This window comes from Carassius gibelio, chromosome B18 (assembly GCF_023724105.1).
Source record: "Carassius gibelio isolate Cgi1373 ecotype wild population from Czech Republic chromosome B18, carGib1.2-hapl.c, whole genome shotgun sequence".
NCBI lineage: Eukaryota > Metazoa > Chordata > Actinopteri > Cypriniformes > Cyprinidae > Carassius > Carassius gibelio.
This window is the reverse complement of record NC_068413.1, coordinates 29493547-29512489: the sequence shown is the minus strand read 5'-3', so window position 1 is coordinate 29512489 and position 18943 is coordinate 29493547. Positions and strand designations below refer to the sequence as shown.

General features: G+C 34.4%; 2 protein-coding genes and 1 pseudogene across 2 annotated transcripts; 2 read left to right on the top strand and 1 right to left on the bottom strand.

The window, feature by feature from the left end:
* Nucleotides 1–338: 338 nt before the first annotated feature.
* On the top strand, nt 339–6363 carry LOC127977502 (LIM/homeobox protein Lhx9-like; annotated as a pseudogene).
* LOC127977406 (serine/threonine-protein kinase Nek6-like) lies at nt 6303–15078 on the top strand. Its single transcript, XM_052582308.1, has 10 exons — nt 6303–6467; nt 10938–11015; nt 11195–11335; nt 11571–11633; nt 11718–11828; nt 12451–12559; nt 12651–12758; nt 12907–13001; nt 13577–13690; nt 14362–15078. Exons 2-10 carry the CDS (start codon nt 10953–10955, stop codon nt 14470–14472), a joined length of 915 nt encoding a protein of 304 aa, XP_052438268.1. The 5' UTR covers nt 6303–6467; nt 10938–10952; the 3' UTR covers nt 14473–15078.
* An 876-nt stretch (nt 15079–15954) lies between these two features.
* Nucleotides 15955–18938, bottom strand: LOC127977415 (proteasome subunit beta type-7-like). The gene is made up of 6 exons (XM_052582317.1): nt 18883–18938; nt 18655–18795; nt 18149–18264; nt 17902–17960; nt 16871–17022; nt 15955–16170 (listed from the first exon to the last, which is right to left on the bottom strand). The coding sequence occupies exons 1-6, from the start codon at nt 18936–18938 to the stop codon at nt 16059–16061; spliced, it is 636 nt and encodes a 211-aa protein (XP_052438277.1). The 3' UTR covers nt 15955–16058.
* Nucleotides 18939–18943: the final 5 nt, after the last annotated feature.

Below are 18943 nucleotides of genomic sequence, written 5' to 3'. Positions count from 1 at the left end.
CAACACCGTTATATTTTTGTTGTGTATAAATTGTAATGTTGCAAATACACAAGTTCTGCATGGCACAACTAGGCTACAGTAAACTTCACAAACTATATAGCCTATGAATGGTGGCAAAATATCCATGGATTATTTTTAGGCTGATTAATGAAGAAGTAGTCGTCTTCAAAACATTATTGTTCACATAAATATATAAAATATTCATGCATTCACAAAATATTAGAATGTTTGAAAATGAACGAGAACTCGTACACAGCCATAAGCTAGAATTAACCATTTAAAAAAAAATAATAATAATAATAATAATAAATAAATAAAATACAATTATGACATTCAGGATGAGATATTGCAGTAAATGTTCAGCTGTGGTGTTCCAGGGCTGTGAATCTCCGGTGTGCGATGGCTGTGGCGCGCTCATCTCAGCTCGCTCATGCCTGCTCGCGGCAGACAGAAGGTGGCACGAGCGCTGTTTAAAATGCAGCGCGTGTCACGCTGACCTGGAGTCAGATATCACGTGCTTCAGTAAATACGGAGACCGGGAGACGTTTACTGTAAGGAATTGCCTACTAAGTTACAGATAAAATAAATGTAGCCTGTTTATAGACAACCTAGACACAATATCTCTATTCAACTACGAAATGAGACTGTTACTCACCGCTTTGCCATTACTTCACACAGGGTTTAGTTGTCAGGCTTTTTACCCCAGCGAATATTTCCCAGAGTAGTTTTATTTTTAGTACTTTTTGTTGTTGTTCTTGTTGTTTAATCCCCACAATTTTTTACCAGAAAAAAAAGAAGAAAAAGACAAAGAAAATACAGTTCATTTAACGACCGCTGACCTTTCACTATAGGGATATTGTCAAAATATGAACCTGTTGTTTATTGACACTGATTTAAAAAGAACAGAGCTATCATTTAATAAAATTGAATCAAAATTTAAAAAAAGCTTTTAAATTAGATTTAGAAAATGTGAAGAAAAAATATGCTATAAACACTAAATTGTTTTGTGAAAGTTGCCCAAAGTTAAAATATATCTGATTAATAAAGCTAAGTTGCATTCTCTTAAGTAGGAGGTTTTCCTCACAAAGATGTGTGCGGTGCCACTTGGGAATCTGTGCCGCCGAACTGGTGATGTGCACCGGGGATCTGGTGTAACACTTGAGCTGCTTCTCCTGTGCCACCTGCGACAAAGTGCTGCTCACTGGAGATCACTACAGGATGAGGGAGATGTCAGTGAACTGCCGGGTACATTTCGAGAAGATGCTGCAGAAGGAATGTCTTACAGAATTCTATTATTCAGAAATGTCTCCATGAGCCAAACCCTGAGAGCGGCAAATGCAATGAAGGGGCTCCCTTTGCAATGTGCACAGAAAACTGGCCCGGAAGAGGAAAAACTTTGATGCAACAGACCATGTTTCTTATACTTCAGGTATGCATTTTAGATATTAGCATAATTGTATTTATTTGAATAATCTGTATTTTTACTCCACCTGTCAATATTTAGAATAATTCTGTCTTTGAAATGTTTTTAAAGTCTTATACTCACAAAGTCTTTATTTATTTGATTAAAAAGAGAATAAAAACAGTAATATTGTAAAAAAAAAAATGTTATAATGTTTCCTATTTATGCAATGGAAAAGCTGTTGAAAATAGCTGTGCTGCTTATTTATTTATTTATTTGATACACTATCATTCAAAAGTTTGTGGTAACTAAAACAAAAATAAATAATTATTTTACCTTTTTATTCATCAAAGAATTCTAGGAATAAATGCATCATAGTTTCCTGAAGCAGCAAAAACAACTTCAACATTGTTAACAAGAACCTTTATTAATATTTGAGCACCAAAGCAGCATATTAGAATGACTTATGAAGGATCATATGACTTTGAATACTCAACATATACTCAAACTGATAATTTTTCAGAATATCGTTGCTTATACTTATTATTATTAATATTATTGTTTTTATCAAAATAAATGCAGCCTTGGATAACATAAGAGACATTTACTGTTTAAAAAAAAAAATCTATCTTAATTATTCCAGATTTTTTTATCGGTAATACATATTAAATATATTTGAGATTAACAGAATAAAAAAATTAATACTTCTTATCAAACAATATGTCAGCATCATGAAGTCAGATCTCATTAAATATATAAATGTAAATAAAACAATGATTAATATTAATACAATTTTAATTGTTAATATGTAAATGTACTAACAAAATACGTAAAGTAACATAAAAAAATATAATGTACTTGGTAATATATTTAAAACAACTTTTCATTTATTAATTATCACTATAAATATTATAGATTGACTGTAATAAACCATGTTCTATAGAAAACAGTTTTTAAGAGTGAATTATCATAGTTCTGTTACTTTGTTCTCAAGGAAATGCATGCAGAAGTTGAAAATGAGAAGACAATGTTTGCTAGTGTTGATGGTAATGCCCTAGCCTTTAGTCTTTCAGTGAGTCATATGTGATGATTAACTGTTTGTGTGCACTCTAGATGTGAGCGATATGGGTGTGGACTTGTCGGAGAGAGTGAGCTGTCAGAAGTCCAAATGCATGAGAACGTCTTTCAAGCATCACCAGCTGCAGAGCATGCAAAACTTCTTCACCCACAAGCACAGTCCAGATGCCAAAGACCTCAAAGAGCTCGCCCAGAAAACCGGCCTCACCAAACGTGTGCTCCAGGTCAGAAAAACATCTCTGGACCTTTGCTTGACTTAGATATACAGTGGGCTCCACAAGTCTGAGACCACATTGAAAATGTGGCTTTAAAAGTCTTATTTATACATGGAAATAAACAGAGTTTATATTTAACAGTTCTGTATCTTGTAATTGCAAGTTTACATCTCATTTACATCTCACAATTTCGAGTGGTGTTGAATCCTAAAGATGAATTCTGAGTTTACATCTCGCAATTCAGACTTCTGAATTCAACAAAAAAAAAGACACAATTGTGAGATATAAACTCGTTGCAAGTAAAAAGGTCAGAATTGTATGATAAGTCACAAGTACCTTTTTTTATTCCATAATTGCAGAACTACAAGAAAACAGTCAGAATTGCAATATTTAAACTCGCAATTACAAATTATGACTTGCGATTTTTGAGATATATTTTTTCTGGAAAAAAGTCTGAATTGTGAGATTTAAACAAGCAATTGTGAGGAAAAATTAAGAAGTGTGAGATATATAAGTATGACAAAATGAGAGAAACTGCAAGATTTACAATTTTAATCCAGAGAAAAAAGAAGTTGCAATTACATTTATATTTTTTGGTGTAACAAGCTTTAATAATTTCAAGAAAAAAAGTTAGAAGTGCGAGATGTAAACTTACAATTGTGAGAAAAAAGCCCGAATTATGAGATAGACAATGTTTGCGACAATTCCACAATCACGTCCCCATCCGTCCAGCACCACTGGCACCTCTCCATCACAACACACACAAAACACAACAGCATAAGCCAGTCACAGTGCTCCCTCGTCAAAGTCTTCTGAGTTCCTCTACCACTCTTAAAAGTAGTTGTTATTATTAATTTATTACCTTCATATCAGCGTTTTGGTTACACCCTTAAAAATAAAAAAGCATTGCAAACATTCAAAACCCCAATCTCTTGAACGGTAGTTTGTTACTAATATCAAGTCATTAAGACTGTAAATCATCATTTTAGGTCTTTCAGGACTAAAATTAACACCGAACAGAATATTTGCACATACATAAAATCACACACCCATACACACACAAAGAAAAATCAGATGTGGTTATTTTTATTTGAACTCTCTGAATAAGATTAATGGCTTAAAGTATTCACATTCTGAAAATAAGATGTTTGTTTATTCAGCACTGGAGTGTGTGGTGCTGATTATTCTTCTCTGGTGAGCGGTGTGTGTGTACTATGTGTTGTTTTCCTATTTTTGTTGAGTGTGTGAGAGTCTGCGTGTGCACAGTTTATCCAGTGTAACTGTCGTGATCCCTACTGAGGTGATTGTGCTTTGCATTGTGCAGTTACGAGCTGAGACTGAAGTCCGCCAGTGTTGGAGAGATTGGTGGAGATATGCGTGCACAGCATCAAAAAGAGAAAGAGATCCGCTGCTCTCCTTCTTCCAGGACCACATTTTTATTAGCTGTTAATGAAATCTTAGTTTTGCATTGCAGAAAATATTTTCAGGAATTTCTCTTCGTTAGGGGTTCTTCAAAATTCTTGAGTAAAGAATTTCACCCGGAAAATGGGAAGAGGAAGAAGAACGTAGAAAATAATTTTAAAGGGTTTTGTTTGAGTTGGACTATTTCTATATGCTGCACAATTCATGCTTGTGGTTGTGTGTGTGTGTGTGTGTGTATATATATATATATATATATATATATATATATATATATATATATATATATATATATATATATATATATATATATATATATATATAAACACACACACGGTTTGATTGTGTGTGTGTAATATTTAGAAAAATATTACAATTCAAATAAATGTTTTAAATTCATTTAAATATATTAAAAGTGGTGTTCTATACAGTAAAGGTGCTTAATATTCTATCGTTTTATCTTTGTAAAGAGTTTAAAATATATTCAAAAGTAACATTTAAATAAATGTATTTAAATTAACATTATATTTTATAATATATGGGTTATACAAGTCAACTTTTTAAGTGGATCAAAAAAGTTAATCAAATTTGTCCTAAGACAAGAACGGCAATCGTTTTGGTTTTAGGACAACTTAAAGGTTTTGATCCACTTCAAAAGTTTACTGTATATATATATATATATATATATATATATATATATATATATATATATATATATATATATATATATATATACACACACACACACACACACACACACACACACACACACACACACACACACACACACACACACATATATATATATATATATATATATATATATATATATATATATATATATATATATATATAAAACTAAAACGTATATTATATCATCTATATTTGACACCCATTTCCCTAAACTTCTCTAATGCTCCACAAAATCACTGAGTAGTTGTGGTCTGAATGATTACTGTATTCATGCAATTTGTCCAAAAATATAATGCCATTTACAGTCTCTTTCTCTCCCTCTCTCTCTCTCAAACCTCGAGGGGGCGCATGTGTACTTCAAATTACTGAAATGCCTTATGACTGATCAAGAAAGAATCATAAAAATTCACAAACCACACATTCATTCATAGTTCCTCTATACATGCACGCACGCACGAACACACACACACACACACACACACACTTAAAATTAAAAAGCAGAAGTCCTCCACATACTCTACCGTTTTATGTCATTCTTTTTTTAATGCCACTAAACAGAGTTCTTTGCCACTTCCTCTAGTACAACACGTGTCAAACACGACTGTGTCTGCAACAGCAAACTTTGACATGGTGTCTGTGGGTGCCTTGTGTGTTAAGGCAGACACGTGTCTGAAAGGTATTTGTTCATAATTTCCTCACAAGAATGAAAACTATTCAGGCAGAAAATGAGCGTGTGTGCGTGCGAGAGACCGAGAGAGACAGCAAACTCTAGAAAGGTGTGAGTCCGCTTTCCATAAACCAGAGCAGGCCACATGAAGAGTCTGGGGGTTTTACTGTCGTACCGTTATTGCCCTTGGGGTTACACCGAAACAATGACGTCATGGCACTGTCATAGAATATCAACCCGCCTAAATTACACATCCTAAAGATCAGGTTTGGGACGTATTAGGCTGTTTTCTATCAATATACCACAACTACTGTGTTATTAAAAATTGTAAAGATAAAAGTCAACATTTATTATTATTATTATTAGGTGGTTGTTATATTATTTCAGTTAAATGAAATAAAACAAATAATTTATTATAAAAAATAATTATTAGACTACCTATTTTTGTTATATTTTTACTTATTCTTATATAAATATATTGTTAAAAACAAATTAAGTAAAAATATATAGAACAAATAATTATCAGACTGCTTATTGTTATGTGGTTGTGGCATTATGTCAATAAACTAAATAATATAAAAAAGTATTATGACTCACTGTTAAATACTATTGGTATGACTACTACTACTAATAATAATAATAATTAATATTATTTTAGTAGTAGTCGTTATTACGTGGTGGTGTTATTGTAACATTTAAATAAAATATAAAATAAATAATAATTATTAAACTAATTATTATCATTCAATAATGAGAAGAATTTTAATCTGCAAACCATAAAGCGAAGCATCAGATTTTTTTTCTTCTTCTTTTCTTCCCCTTACTGTGTCTCACAGAGAAAGTGTCTTACTGTAGTCACAGATCACAGCCATGTGATGCGCGGGGTGTGACTCAAACTTACGTGGTCCGTGATATTTGTGAATCTGGAAATTGACCAAAGGGGCTTTGCAGCATTTTTCTGCCCTGTAAATGTCTGAGGCACCGCGCTGGAGAGGTAAGTACAACTGCTGCATGACTTTTAACCCAATTTGCTGTGAAAACACGATGCTCGAGCGCCTCGCGTTACAGTTGCACAACGTGTTCATGTTAAAGTGAAGGATCGTGCCAAATTATTATTGGGGTGCATAATGTCGCTGTACTGCAATAAGAAAAAAAGAGAGAATATCTAAATGAACACATGTCTGTTTAGTTGATCTGAATTGAGTTTACAAGAAACGACGCAAGGTAGGCAGTGCGAGTGTCGCATATGCTTTAGTTCACAATCTAATGCTCTTGCGCGGAAAGTAGATCTGTTTTGAAAGTTCATGCATCTGTTTTATGCATATAAGGACCTAGTTCTTCTCGTTTATATTGTTTCCAGAAGCTGTAATGTCAATAAATAAACCCAAAACAATTGTATCGCACTGTAAATACTGTATAGGGGGAATAAGACAGTATAAAAGGCACATTAAATAAATGCTCCTCTAGTTGAACGGGAACACCCACCTTCACACTGCAACTTCGATTATATGTGCAAGTATAACGTACTGCTCCGAATCAACACTTGCATGTGATTATGGTTCATTTATGATGATAATAAGTCTGTTTTATTGTTCGGTTATGTGTATGATAGTATTTCAAAGCGCTTGTTTTTTATAAGGAAAAGCTGCCGTTCTGACTCCGCCCACACACTGTTTGTTTGTATCCATTCACGTGTTTTGGGACACACAAAAAAAGTATTTTTTTTCACCTTTTCATGGAGATGACTCATACTAAAGGAACCATGTCAAAAACACTGCTCGATAGCAATAAACAAAAAAATATATAGGCTATTAACATTAAAAATGTAATTAAAATACTACTTATGATTAATCACGTGGCATTCAGTAACTCATAATGAACGAACAAACCTTAAAAATATTGTCTTCCCAATATTTCTAAAACAGCATAAACTTGGGTAACTAAGTAGCTGACATGATATGTCACTTATCACGTTCATGGCTTCTCTTCCTGTCAAAATAGGCTATTTGGGCTAATTAGTTCTGTTTGAATGTGATTAATAACTTTAACTGTCCGTTGTTTTGTTTTCATCCAGGCTCAGTGGTTCAGTGCCAAACAACTCAAACCTGTTCATTTTTGTGGCAGATAACGATTTAGGCTTTACTGATGTGGGCTTCTTTCATCAAAGTCAAATGATATTATCACGCAGGGCTGTTTGATCAGACACGTGTGTGTGGGTTTCTGTACACGCTCGGGCCTTTTTGGAAGGGAGATTGTGGATATGTGACGGGGTTTTTTGCAACTGAGTTGTTAGATCTGTGGCATTTTACCGGGCGGAAACAGATGCGCGTGACTCACCAGAGTTAGAGGAAGTCAGACTGCTTGAACCGCGCGCACTCTAATGCTTGAAGACCACCGCTAATCTGAAACCCTTCGACCTTAATCTGAAAAGATTTAAATTTAAATTTTCTTCTGCTGAACACATCTATATTATATAATATAATATTAGCATTAGTGAGTATTTTTAATGCATGATAGTTAATATTCTATCTATCTATCTCCTAAAAATATAATGTTAAATTTACCCAATAAACATCAGAAATGTGACGATGCTTCTATTATTATGAGATTACATCGGTACCTGTTTATTTTACAACTTTTATATTTTATTAAGTGATATACTGTTAATATAACTAAAAACTACTTTTTAACACAAAAATATAGGCTACTGATGACCACAATAATAAGTAAAGCAAAGTAGTTTACATGAAAATTACATATCTTGTTTTTAGTTTTTCACCATATCTGGTACCATCTTTCCGTTTATCATCATTTATCATTTTACAGTAGCATTTTACAGAGCATTTTTTTTTTACTAAGTATAGTATTTATTAATTAATTTATTTTTGAAAAAAGTTATTTTTATATATATATATCCATCTACTGAACCCTTTCCAATCCAGAAAAGTCACATGCTAGAAACAGTATACACTTTCATAAGAGTTGTGTTATATGTGATTCTTAATATAGCCGTTGTGTTACAAATCTTGTGTTGATAAGCATTAGGACGATGATGCTTGTCAGCTTTCTAAGTATTCTAGGGTTTCTAAGAAAAACGCGATTCACCGCTAACCCGTCTGAAAATACACACCGAAAGCACACATAAGCATTGTGGTTTTGGAAACAATTTGAACAGAGTGTTGCACGTGCATATGTGTCTTGTTATAATGTTCCCTTTTGTGTGTGTGTGTATGTGTGAAGACCTGCACTGTTGCAGGCGGTAGAAAAGAATTCTTCCTCTGTATTTTTCTCTGCATGAATGGAAGGAAATTGGTACTGGACCACCCTCTCCTTCCCTTCCCCAAAATCTCTCTTTTTTTCTCCATCACTGTAAGCAGGGACTAACTTGTTTTTGTTTGTTTTAATGAGAAAAAGATGTGCTCTGTGTACTTGTGATCTGTTTTATTATATGATTACGATTATATTAGTCAGCAGTGTTACTGTACTCATGTTAGCTATATCGTTTACAGTCCTTTAGTCCGTTTTCTCTTAGCATACTATCTCCATCTATCTATCTCCAAATATGCATCCAAAAATATACGTATTACTTTGTAACAATAGATAGATAAATACTTTTTTGGATATGTATTTGTACATTTGCATATATATCTCCAAATATATATCCAAAAATAACTCTATAACTTTGGATAGATGCTTCTGACGAGCACATGTGCACGCGCACACAAACACAAACGTGTTGAACGCGCTCATTCTGCTAATTCTTTATTATGCCTCAAAGGCACAGAATGTTACAGGATCAGTCATATTGTGTTTGTGTGTATTTGTGAATGTGGGTCAGTAGGGCTGTCTGGAGTTTGGTTTAAAATAAAACAGGAGCTGTCTGTACATGTCAAGCCATAAAGTGCAGAAGAAAACACATGGCCTTAAGACTATACACACCCTCGCTCACACTAACCACTGTTCCCAATGCGTCTGCACACATACAGCGGATTGAGATGAATTCTTTGGAACACTTTTCTCAGGTTACACTAATCCTGAATAGGTGCTGAAACCAAAACGGACCTTTTTTTAACGGGCTAGGTGTAAGTGAGACGTGAGCGATCCCGTCTGTTAGGTGTGGTCATTACTGTCGAGCTCAAATAAAGCATCATTTTGCAGGTATCAGAATCGCTCTCAGGATAAAGTAGCATGTGGTGTATCCCTGCACTTCTCCAGAAGGTTTTATCTTTTCATCTGTAATGTGTTTCATGTCCAACATGTAGTACCTAAAAACTTTGAAAGAATTTCCCTCAGTTTTTTGAATGTGGGTGTTTTGAAAAAAGAAAATTACTGAAACTGGGTGCAAAGGGACAGGAAGAAGTTGCAATGCATGTGTTTTCATAAAAAAAATAATTGATACTAATTTGGGGGAAATGTTAATTGTTTAGAATCAGGATTAGTGTCAGTAAGATTTTGTTTCAATAAAACTAAAAATGTTCTTCATGTTTTAGAGGCATAAATGGCAGTGGTATTAGACTAGACTATGCTGACACCTGTTGGTGTGTATGCAGCATAGGTCTGGGCGATATATTGAAAATTCACATTATGTTTGTAAAACTTTTGCTGGTAATATAAAGCTTTGCAAGCAACAGTTGAAATACTGCATTTTACTCACATAATACATTTTAAAGCTACTTATTTTTATTGATTGAAATGTTCCTCTGATTTAATGTTTAAAAGATGGGTTCAGTTTTTTTATTTAATCTTATTCAGTAAAGATACAGTTTATCAAAAGTGACAGTAAAGACATTTATAATGCTACAAAAATTATATTTAAAATAAAAGCTGTTCTTTTGAACATTCCATTCATCAACAAATCAATATAAAGCTATTATTTAAAATAATTAATATAATATTAAATAAAAAATAAAATAAAAATATGAATCTGTTTTCATATTTTTTGTGTCCTAAGCAAATCATATTAGAATGATTTCTGAAGGATCATGTGACACTGAAAACTGTAATGACGCTGAAAATACAGCTTTGTGTTACAGGAATAAATTACATTTTAAAATATAATCAAATAGAAAATACTGTTTTATTGTGTTTTAATCAAATAAAGCAGCCCTAAATACAAATATTGAATATCTGTTGAATGTCATCAAAAGGCCAACGCACAAAAAATGCAGGATGTTTTATTACAAAAATTCAATTTTTAATTCTATGTTTCTTCCAGTCACTTCTCCTAAATATGAGAAAATGTAATAATGATTCTCGTCTGTAATTATCCATTGCTGGTTTAAAGTACTGACAGCTGCTTATTTGATTCCAGCTTTTGTTTGAACAATCGAGGATTGTTTTTATTGTTACTGAAAAACTACAGTTAAACAAAGCAGCCGTCTGGAAATGAAAGCAACCGTTTGATAAAACAGATGCTGCAAATGTCTGCCTTTTGATTGACTCTGTCCTTTGTGTTTGCCTGTAGGTCTGGAATATCATTATGGAGCAGAACAGCTTTCAAGATCAGAATCAAAATTACACAGTGCCTGTACAGAACGACCAGGTCTGACCACACACACACACACACACACGTGCAGCTGCTGGCACACGCCTGGGTACACGCTGTTATTACACTCATCAACAGAACACAGAAGCTTTTCTGAATCATCGTAACAATGACGCTGAGGTAACCGCACTGCTCTGACTCTCACTCTCTTTCTGTTCCTCTGTCTGTCTTCTCAGAGGAACATGTTAGGATATGGATTCTATTCTCTGACGTCTAACTTCCTCATTGAGAAAAAGATCGGCCGCGGTCAGTTCAGTGAGGTTTATAAAGCCACGTGTCTACTGAACAACCAGCAAGTGGCACTAAAGAAAGTACAGGTGAACGATTAGATTTCTTTAAACTGCATTGTAACGTACTACTCATACTGTTGCAGTTTGTATACTAAATGCAAATGTAATGCAAATCCATGTGCAATAATAAATTCGTCATTGCAAGTGTGCAATTGAACCAAGAACCCGTTTTTTTTTTTCATTTATTACTCAACATGAAATTACCAAATTTGAAAGAATCGTGCGTCTGGGCGGATGTTGTAATATTGTGTTATTTTCTCAGATCTTTGAAATGATGGATGCTAAAGCCCGGCAGGACTGCGTTAAAGAGATCGACTTGTTAAAGGTTAGCAGCGTGCATTTTTAAACTCATACTCATGTCTCTGTTTGTGAAAGTTGGTGATGTTTCATATTCATTCTGTGATTGCAGCAACTGAACCATCCAAACGTCATTAAGTATCTGGACTCGTTTATTGAAGACAACGAGCTGAATATCGTTCTGGAGTTAGCAGGCGCCGGTGACCTTTCCCAGATGATTAAGGTCATTCTCTTGCGACACGTTATAGAGGGCCAAATTTTTTTTTGTGTGTGTGTGCATGTGTCAGTTTTGTTAATATTTTGAAAAGGATATGATTTTTACATTCTCTGTTTTCAATTTTAGATATAGTTTGATTAATTATTTTGTGTTTTTGTCATTTTTTTATTTTTTTAAATATGCATATATATATACAAAATATCATTTTTCTTAAGTCTTAGTTTTAAGTATAAGTTTATTTTATTAGATTAATTTTTTTTTTTTAATTTTTTATTAAATTTTTGTATTTATTTTGTATTTGTATTAACATTTTAGCAATGTAGCTGTGTTTTTGTCATTTTAAAATTGTATATGTATATATATATAGAGAGAGAGAGAGAGAGAGAGAGAGAGAGAGAGAGAGAGAGAGAGAGAGAGAGAGAGAAAGGGGGTTTATGTAGTTGTAAGTTTGTGTTTTTAGTATAATTTTAGTTATTTTAGTACTTCAACTTAAACTAAGCATCTTTGCAACTGGTTGAAATAAAATAAGTTTGTTTTTTATTTCAGTTAAAAAAATGTCAAGAAAAGACCATGTTTATGGTTTTAGTAGTCGTTTTAGTTAACCATTGTAACCCTGGCATGTGTGTAGTATTTTAAGAAGAAGCGGAGGTTGATTCCTGAACGGACGATATGGAAGTATTTCGTGCAGCTGTGCAGCGCACTGGAACACATGCACTCCCGCAGAGTCATGCATCGAGGTACACTCGCAGAAACAGAAACACATGATTTTTACATTAATGTTCCCCCATTTATTTTGTTCTTCTGTGAATGTTTGTGTGTGTGTGTCAGATATAAAACCAGCCAACGTCTTCATCACAGCTACTGGAGAGGTCAAACTCGGTGACCTTGGGCTAGGTCGATTCTTTAGCTCCAAAACCACTGCTGCGCACTCTCTTGGTACCACTGACCTTCCGCACAAACACTCAAATATACACACATGTCATGCATATTTAAAGGCTGAAATAACAAAACTAGCCAGTCGATTCAAATTCATACATGCACAGGAACTGCATACCTGCTTAACATGTGTCTGTGTCTTTTGCAGTTGGAACTCCCTATTACATGTCTCCCGAAAGAATTCATGAAAACGGCTACAACTTTAAATCGGACATCTGGTCCTTGGGATGCTTGCTGTATGAGGTACACAAACACATACACATTCAGAACTGCGTACTAGCAAGTCTCTTATGCTCACCCATGCAGTATAAAGTGTGAGTTTTATTACAGTTTAAAAGAACTTTTTTATATTTGAATATATTTTAAAATGTAATTTATTACTTTTATTTCAAAGCTGAATTTTCAGTCTCACATGATCCTGCAGAAATCAATCTAATATGATGATTTGATGCTCAAGAAACATTCTAATCATTTTGAAAGTAAAAAAAAAAAAAAAAACAGTTGTATTGCCTAATATTTTGGTGGGAACTGTGATTATTTCAAGATTCATTAAAGAATAGAAAGTTCAAAAGATCAGGATTTGTTTGAAATAGAAATATTTTGGAACATTATAATTTTTACTGCCACTTTTGAACAATTTAATGCATCCTAGCTGAATAAAAGTATTAATTTCTTTAAAATCAATAAATAAATATCATACACATATAATGCATTTAAATCCAGGAATTAAATCCATCCTGAATCCAGGAATTTGTTTTTGGAGTCTTTGAACTGCAATATTTATTTAATATTCTGAAAATGATTTTTGTGTGTCTCAGATGGCAGCTCTGCACAGCCCCTTCTACAGTGACAAGATGAACCTGCTCTCACTGTGCCAAAAGATCGAACAGTGCGATTACCCTCCTCTGCCACCAGAGCACTACTCACAGAAGGTACATAACACACACATTTACACCGGTGAGTGAAGCTGACATCTCAATACTCCAGTGAGCACAGAAACACACGATGCACAAATATCTTGCAATTTCTGCAAAGACGGAAAAAAAGGCAAAAGCTCTCTGAATTGCAAGAATAACAGTCATGATTCTGATAGAAAACGTAGTAATCCTGGAAAACAAAAATACACTTCCTTTTTGAAACGTTTGAGGTCTGTACATTTTGTATGAGTTTTGCGAACTCTTCTGCTCACCTAGGCTGCATTTGTTTGATCAAAAATACAGTAAAATGAGTAATACTGTGAAATATTATTACAATTTAAAACGACTGGTTTCTTTTTTAATATATTTAATTTAATAATAATTATAGATTTAATAAATAATATTAATTCCAGTTATGCAAAGCAGAATATTCAGCATTATTACTCCAGTCTTCAGTGTCACATGATCCTTCAGAAAAACATTCTAATATTCCATTTTTTTCCTTCAACAAATACAAATCTTACTGACCTCAAACTTTTGAACTCTAGCATCAAATATGAAATACTAAGAGATGCTGTCTAGGTATTCAGCTCACTAGCGTTTGCAACAGCCCATCTCAACCATCAAATCATGAAAATACAGCATGTGAACAGTTTTGTAAACTGCACACCTTGTATGTGTTGCAGCTCAGAGATCTGGTCTGTATGTGTATCAACCCTGAACCCGACCAGCGGCCCGACATCAGCTTCGTCCTGCAGTATGCAAAACAGATGCACATGTGGACGTCCAGCACCTGATACAAACACACACACACACACACCTGCAGCAATGAGGAGAACCATTGCGCAAACCTGCGATCTCTGCTATCTCAGTCCAACTGATCAAGCTATAGAAAGATCTAGAAATGAGTAAAGAGAGAATGCGAACAGTGTCTGTACTGTTTTAAGCTGAGCGTTTGTCTAGATCTGTATTGAAAGGAATGCCGATATATTCTTTTGTGCCTTCGAATGATGTATCAAAGTGCTGAATGCTGATTGGTTTAGAGAAAGTTGGTCAGGTGACCAGTGCCTCATGTTGATGATGTCAAAGCAAGGTGGTTCCATTTATACATACTTTTTCTGTAGGCTTATATTCATAACAGCATATAAAGAGCCATACTGTTGCGTTTACCTATCTCTCTTTATGTTTCTGATACACACACACACACACATAAAATTGTCAAGTGTTTCGCAAAGAAAAACGTGTGTTGGACGGTGAGTTCGGCGGTTTTGTTCCTTGGTCAAATATCTGTCATATGAAAGAATTCATTACACACATTGCTCCAAAGAGATGTTATTTTTTAAGGAAACGTTGTCTTATGTTTAAATGTGTAATTAACAATAAAATGTAACTGGAAATATTGACTTTGTGACAACTTTGTTTGGAAGGACATCTGAAGCATTTTAAACTATTTTCATAAGTGTTGTTCAAATCAGGGTTTTCGTTCCCCCCTGGTTTTCTGAAGACCCAAATTATTATCAATTGAGATATTGAATATTTAGCACCCCATTGTAGAAAAACAGGTATACTGTTAAGTACTATAATTTATCAAACAAAACAATACAAGTGAAACTTTTACTTGTTTGCATTTCAACCTTTCAGCTACAGTAACTTTAGCACATCTTCGCTCAAATTATATATTCACAATTTTTGGAGAATGATGTATGCGTACATACTTCCATTTGAAAGTTTGGGCACAGTAAAATCTAGGAAAACGTTGCATTAAATTGATCAAAAGTGTCAGTAGAGACATTTATAATACTACAAAAGATTTATATTTCAAATATATGCTGTTCTTTTTAACTTTGAATTCAAGAACGAACCCTGAAGGGAAAATTAGGTAAAAAAATAAATGTTTTTTAAGCAGGAAATCAGCATATTAGAATGATTTCTGAAAGATCATGTGATAATGAAAACTAGAGTTGTGATGCTGAAAATGCAGCGCTGCAGCACAGGAATAAATTACATTTTAAAATATATTCAAATAGAAAATAGTTATGTTGAAATGTAATAACGTTTCGCAATATTAGTGTTTTACTGTTGTGTTTTTGATCAAATAAATGCAGCCTTGGTGAGCAGAAGAGACTTCTTTCAAACATATTTTTAAAAATCTTGACATTTATTGATCCAGTATTTAATTTAGATTAAAAACACAAGATAAGGGGTAATCCAAAATAAATGATCCCATGCTTTTTAAAATAAAAAAACAATGGCAGAGAAGATGCACAAGAAAAGAAAACTTCAACTCACAAATTCTTTTATTGGAAATAATGAAAAATTACTAAACCACCACAGAAGACTTGGGGAGAATGGTTATGGGGGAAACAAACAGATCTCAGTCATCTCAGGAGGTGTCCATGGTCTGCACACTTTCCTCCACCACCTCCAGGTTCAGAGGAGTCACAGTTTTCGTCAGAACACCGGTAGTTCCATGCTTGTACCTGTAGTTTCCAGTTCTGTGAGGAAAATACACATACACAAGAAAAACCAATGAAATGAAAGAAGATGCAACTTCTGCAAAGAAACTAAAGTCTAATCACACATGAATCTAATCAGGACTGCAACACTGATGTTTTACACAAGATAAAACGGAAATACACTTTGGTGCTCTACAAAACATGTATAATGATGCTAACAGAAAGATTGTAAGAGAAAAATCACCAAACATATTGTCAGTTTGAACAACTCAACTACGTCAACCTCACACCTGGTTAGTCAAACACATGCAGGTTACAGTTTTGTCTAGACTCGGTGCACGTTTTAACACACGGGTTACTCACACAGGGTGTCCATAAATCTTTTCCTCCCTTAAAAGGGAACAGTGAAGCATGAGCCTTTCATTTGGTTAAAATATCGGATTAATATCATGCACATATGTGGCTGCATGCATTAACAGCGTCAAGACTTAGACTACATGCACAATGATTGCAATAAGCAGATTATGTAATAATCATCATTTAAAGAGGTGTATATGCTGGCTAGGCATTACTGTCAGTTTGAGGTTCTTTTTAAAATGCACACAATCCGATGTTCATGTGAATTAGACTTATTATACAGATTTCATCCGTGCCTTCATGCCCTCATGCAACAAGTGTAACAGCAAAGTTAAGACAGGCATTTAGGAGCTGATGTTCCACTAGCAGTAGAGATGCTCACCGGACACCCTTCTTGTTGGCCATATCATGAGGTCTCAGGTAGTCCACCTTCCCCTTGGTGATCACACACAGGTCGATATTGCTGCCTGAGCCCAGGTCATTAAAGATACCCGCCGCTATCGCATCCCGCACCAGACGCTTGGCCTCTTCCTCCTGATCGACACAAGCAGCATCATCATTATCTTTACTTCAGTGGAATAAACTGTTCATAATGATACTGTCAATATGTCCATGTCTGTTTCCGAACATACATATACATATACATATATATATATATATATATATATATATATATATATATATATATATATATATATATATATATATATATAAATAAACACATACACTAAAAATATATTTTTTACATATTTGTTAAACCTGTCATTATGTCCTGACAGTAAAGACAGATAATCTGTGAAAAAATCAAGCTCCTCTGGCTCCTCCCAGTGGTCCTATTGCCATTTGCAGAAAATACATCGCTCCCGGTAAGAAACAACCAATCAGAGCTGCGGTCCGTAACTTTGTGTTCAAAATGTAGAAAAATGAACATAATAAGCGAGTACACCATGAATCCATTTTCCAAACCGTGTTTTTAGCTTGTCCTGAATCACTAGGGTGCACCTATAATAAGTGTTTATATTCTGACTATTTTAGATTGCTTCGGGGTACCGCGGTGGAGTAACCCAGTACCTTTGTGATTCTTCATAGACATAAACAGAGAGAAGTAGTTCCGGCTACGATGTTCTTCTGCAAGACGCAAGCAGTTCGGTTTATTAACCGCTAGAGCGTCAAAAGTTCCCTACTGCAGCTTTAACACTCAAGTTAAGGTGTGTTTTTTTTTATGTTTAAGAGGAATCCCTTATGCTTACCAATGCTGTATTAAAAATAAAATTTGCAAAATAAAAGCAATACTTTCTATAAAAAATAAAATAAAAAAAAAAAAAACCTTGCAAACCTCAAAACTTTGAACGTAAAAAAAAAAAAAAAAAAAAAAAAACATAAGACATATAAATGCACTTGACAAAGGGTTACCTCCATGTTGGGCCTGTAGCGATCCTCAAAGACAGCCATTGCAGCCAGAGATCCAGAACCTGACCAAACAAACACATGAGGATGTTACCAGTGAGAAAGAGCCAATACAATCAAGCATCCTCAGCAATAATAGATACTCATTAAATGATATGTGTCATGTTATCATTTGAGGCAAGGCTTTTAAGAAACACAATGTCTCCCCCTTTTGGTGGAGTGGGAAGATGATTCACATAGGAATGTAACTCACCCATAGTGACGTAGGGCAGTTTGTCTGTTGATCCGTGAGGATAGATGCTGTACAAGTGTGGGCCGTTGCAGTCAACTCCTCCGAGAACTAACGCAGCACCAATATATCCTTGATACCTACATATGAAACACACAGTTGACTCATTCACTACCGATCAAAAGTTTGGAATGATTACATTTTTTGAACTCAAGCGTTTTTAAATAAGTCTCTTATGCTCACCAAGGGTGCATGTATTTGATCAAAAATATAATAAATTAAAATAACAGTTTTCTATTTCAATACATTTTAAAATGCTATTTATTCCTGTAATTCAAAGCTGAATTTTAAGCAGCCATTACTAAAGTCTTCATTGTCACAGTTTTACTTTATATAGTGCATTTTTGATTAAATAAATGCAGCCTTGGTAAGCATATGATACTTGCTTCTAAAAAAATCCTAAATCTTATTCCAACCACTTGACCTGGTATTACAGATTCACATCATAGAGTGCTGTGATGCTTCATTACCTGAAGAGCATCTGTTTGAGCATGCGGTTGGCTGTGGCGACTCGTGGGGGACGGCCGGTGGACAGAGAATGGAGCTCCAGATTAGAGGAGATGATCTGTGTGGTCATCTCAGTGTCTGCTGCGGTTCCGGCTCCACAACAACTACAGAATAAGAGAAAGAGAAGAGACCCCTTTCAGATTGTAAACCAGAAAGATATGAGTTTTGCATAATGATGTGTTTGAACTCACTATACGTTGGGAGAGATGTAGTGAATTTTAGAACAGTTCTTATCGGCCACGACCATTCCTT

Excerpts from the sequence above, each read along its gene's own strand:
- LOC127977406 (XM_052582308.1), top strand. The coding sequence starts at position 10,953 with ATGGAGCAGAACAGCTTTCAAGATCAGAATCAAAATTACACAGTGCCT. Across the intron at positions 11,634-11,717 it reads AAGAGATCGACTTGTTAAAG|CAACTGAACCATCCAAACGT; the intron begins GTTAGCAGCGTG and ends CTGTGATTGCAG. Across the intron at positions 13,002-13,576 it reads TGGGATGCTTGCTGTATGAG|ATGGCAGCTCTGCACAGCCC; the intron begins GTACACAAACAC and ends TGTGTGTCTCAG.
- LOC127977415 (XM_052582317.1), bottom strand. The coding sequence starts at position 18,938 with ATGGTCGTGGCCGATAAGAACTGTTCTAAAATTCACTACATCTCTCCC. Across the intron at positions 18,265-18,654 it reads CTCAAACAGATGCTCTTCAG|GTATCAAGGATATATTGGTG; the intron begins GTAATGAAGCAT and ends TTTCATATGTAG. Across the intron at positions 17,023-17,901 it reads GCTACAGGCCCAACATGGAG|GAGGAAGAGGCCAAGCGTCT; the intron begins GTAACCCTTTGT and ends TGTGTCGATCAG.